General features: G+C 51.7%; 1 protein-coding gene across 6 annotated transcripts in view; it reads right to left on the reverse strand.

Annotated features, from left to right (window-relative positions):
• The window catches only part of Cchcr1 (coiled-coil alpha-helical rod protein 1), a 13,582-nt gene that overhangs the window by 3,109 nt on the left and 7,757 nt on the right, over positions 1–2,716 (reverse strand). For all 6 annotated transcript variants that reach the window (XM_013355047.2, XM_026777834.1, XM_026777833.1 and 3 more), the window contains 2 exons: positions 1,834–1,944; positions 1,631–1,737 (listed from right to left, as the gene is read on the reverse strand). In XM_013355047.2, the coding sequence (XP_013210501.1) occupies positions 1,631–1,737; positions 1,834–1,944 (218 nt within the window). The remainder of the gene's footprint in view (positions 1–1,630; positions 1,738–1,833; positions 1,945–2,716) is intronic.

Raw genomic sequence — 2,716 nt, forward strand, 5'->3', positions numbered from 1 at the left:
ACACATCCGTCCTGAAGGACCTGCAGTGTGTACACAGGACACATCTGTCCTGAAGGACGTGCAGTGTGTACACAGGACACATCCGTCCTGAAGGATCTGCAGAGTGGACAGAGGACACATCCGTCCTGTACTGTTACATAAGTGGGGACGTAGGCTGTTAAGCAGCAAGGAAAGGGGGGACCGAGACCACTAGGAGGGATGAGACCTTGGCAGACCCTGAAGGTCACAGTACATCAATTAATCAATCAAGCTCCTTAGCAGACCTTAAAAACATAAATGCTTAAGCTTTAGTGATTGTCAGATAAAAACATCCAGCTGAGCTTGGCAGTGGTGGTGCACACCTTTAATCCCAGCATTAGGGAGGTAGAGGCAGGTGGATCTCTGAATTAGAGGCCAGCCTGGTCTACAGAGCAAGTTCCAAGACAGACAGGGCTACGCAAGACAGCCCAAACCCTGTCTTCAAAAACAAAAACAAAACAAAAAAACCTCAAAATAAAATCCAGTTGAGAACAAACCCAACACCATGGCTAGGGCGTCTCATTTGGTTTGGCAGGGAAGGGATGGTAAGGGTTGAGACAGAGTCCCAGGTAGCTGAGTCTGGGTTTAAAGCCGCCATGTGTTGAAATAGGAGCGGCGGGGCTGCGTCCCCAGCACCCTGCCGCCCACATGGCTAGTTTAGCTTATGTCCCGAAATAATTACACGGAAACTGTATTCTTTTAAACACTGCCTGGCCCCAATAGTTCCAGCCTCTTATTGGCTAGCTCTTACATATTAATCTAACTCATTTCTATTATTCTATGTAGTCCACGATCCGGCTTACCAGGAATGATCTTAACCTGCATCTGCCTGGAGTGCGAGAACCATGGCAACTCACTGACTCAGCTTCTTTCTCCCAGCATCCTGTTCTGTTTTCTCCGCCTACCTAAGGGTTGGCCTATGAAATGGGCCTAGGCAGTTTCTTTATTAATAAGAAATCATTCCCACAGCCATGTGCCATCCTGCCTGGCCTGCATTGTGCAGTGAGGAACCATCAAGGCTCCCAGGTCAGAACCGCCCTGGATCTGCAATCCATAGCCCAGGGAAGCGCTCAGCAAAACCCACAGCGGCCAACAGTGGGCACTGGGGCTGGCCAAGCTCTGAGTGAGGCTTCTACTGCAGGCTGCCACTCAGGCTCTGGCACTGTCTGCCTCCCTCAGCTGAGGTTTCGGATACTCTTTAAGCCTGGGAGGCTTCCTGGAGACAGGAGGCTCGCACGACACTCTGCATCTGGGCAGGGGCTCCTCTGACTAGTCTGTTCCAGGGATTCCTGAACATCAGTCCAGTGCTGTGCTGAGCTATAGACCAGTCTGGCTGTCCGGCTTAGATGCTTTCCCCAACTAAACAGGGCATGAGTAAGAAGGAAGGACAGATCCCACCACTGAGCTCTGAAGCCGTGGCTCCACCCAGGTGCCCTACTTAGCTTCAAAGGCTACTGGACCGACCTGCAGGAAGCAGGATCCCCTCCAACCAAAGGTGAGTCAGTTCACAGCGGGCGATGCTGTGAGATAGAGGTGTCCCCCTTCTGCACCCTTCAGCCCGAGGCTGCTCAGGGAAGCAGCACCCCACCACCCGCCACCCCACAGAAGATACCTGCTCATGGCACGGACCAAGAACTTCAGCTGCTCCTCAGCAGAGGCTGTCAGCTGCTCCTGCCTCTGCCTGGCCTCCTGAGCCCGATTCAGCTCCATCTGCAGGGTCTGGTAAGGATGCGTGTATATCTTCTTTAGAGCCTCCTCCTCCCCGGTGTCTGGTCAGGGTCTCTGTCCCCCTCCCTCAAGTCTCCTGGCTCAGACCTTGGTGCTCATCCGCTCCACCTCCAGCTCAGCAGCTTTGTCTTGTAAGGCGCGATGCAAGATGGCCTGCTCCTGGCTCTGGGACTTCACTTGTTCCTGCAGCTCTGCTACCTAGGGGAGCAGAGGGAGCTGGGCAGGGAAATCTGGAGCCAAAGCCATGAGAATGAAGTAGACAGGGCAGGAATCCCTGAAGTGGGGCTGGAGACGCTGACTCAGCTGGCTAAAAGAACTGGTTGTTCTTGCAGAGGACCTGAGTTCAATTCCCTCTTCCCATATGATAACCATTTGTAACTCCAGTTCCAGGGGAGCCAACGCATTCTGACTTCCATAGGCACACAGTACATATACTTACACGCAGGCAAAACATTCCTACACATACAATAAAATAAACACATCTTTTTTTCCCCCTAAGACAGGGTCTTACTATGTAGTTCTGGCCATTCTGATACTCACTATATAAACCAGGCTGACCTTAAACTCAGAAATTCTGCTTCTCCCTCCCTAAGTGCTGGGATTAAAGGCATGTACCACTACACCCACCTAAATAAATATGTGCTAATAGAAAGAAAGAAAGAAAGAAAGAAAGAAAGAAAGAAAGAAAGAAAGAAAGAAAGAGCGAGCAGTTGTGAGCAGCCATGTGGGTGCTGGGAATGTAACCAGGACCCTCTGGAAGAGCATCCAGTGCTCTTAACCACTGAGAAATCTTCCCAGGCCTGGATCTCTGAGTTCAAGGTCAGTCTGGTCTACATGGCAAAATCTAGGACAGCCAGGGCTACAAAGAGAAACCCTGAGGCCGGGCGATGGTGGCGCACGCCTTTAATCCCAGCACTCGGGAGGCAGAGGCAGGTGGATCTCTGTGAGTTCGAGACCAGCCTGGTCTACA

This window comes from Microtus ochrogaster, unplaced genomic scaffold (genome assembly GCF_000317375.1).
Source record: "Microtus ochrogaster isolate Prairie Vole_2 unplaced genomic scaffold, MicOch1.0 UNK87, whole genome shotgun sequence".
NCBI lineage: Eukaryota > Metazoa > Chordata > Mammalia > Rodentia > Cricetidae > Microtus > Microtus ochrogaster.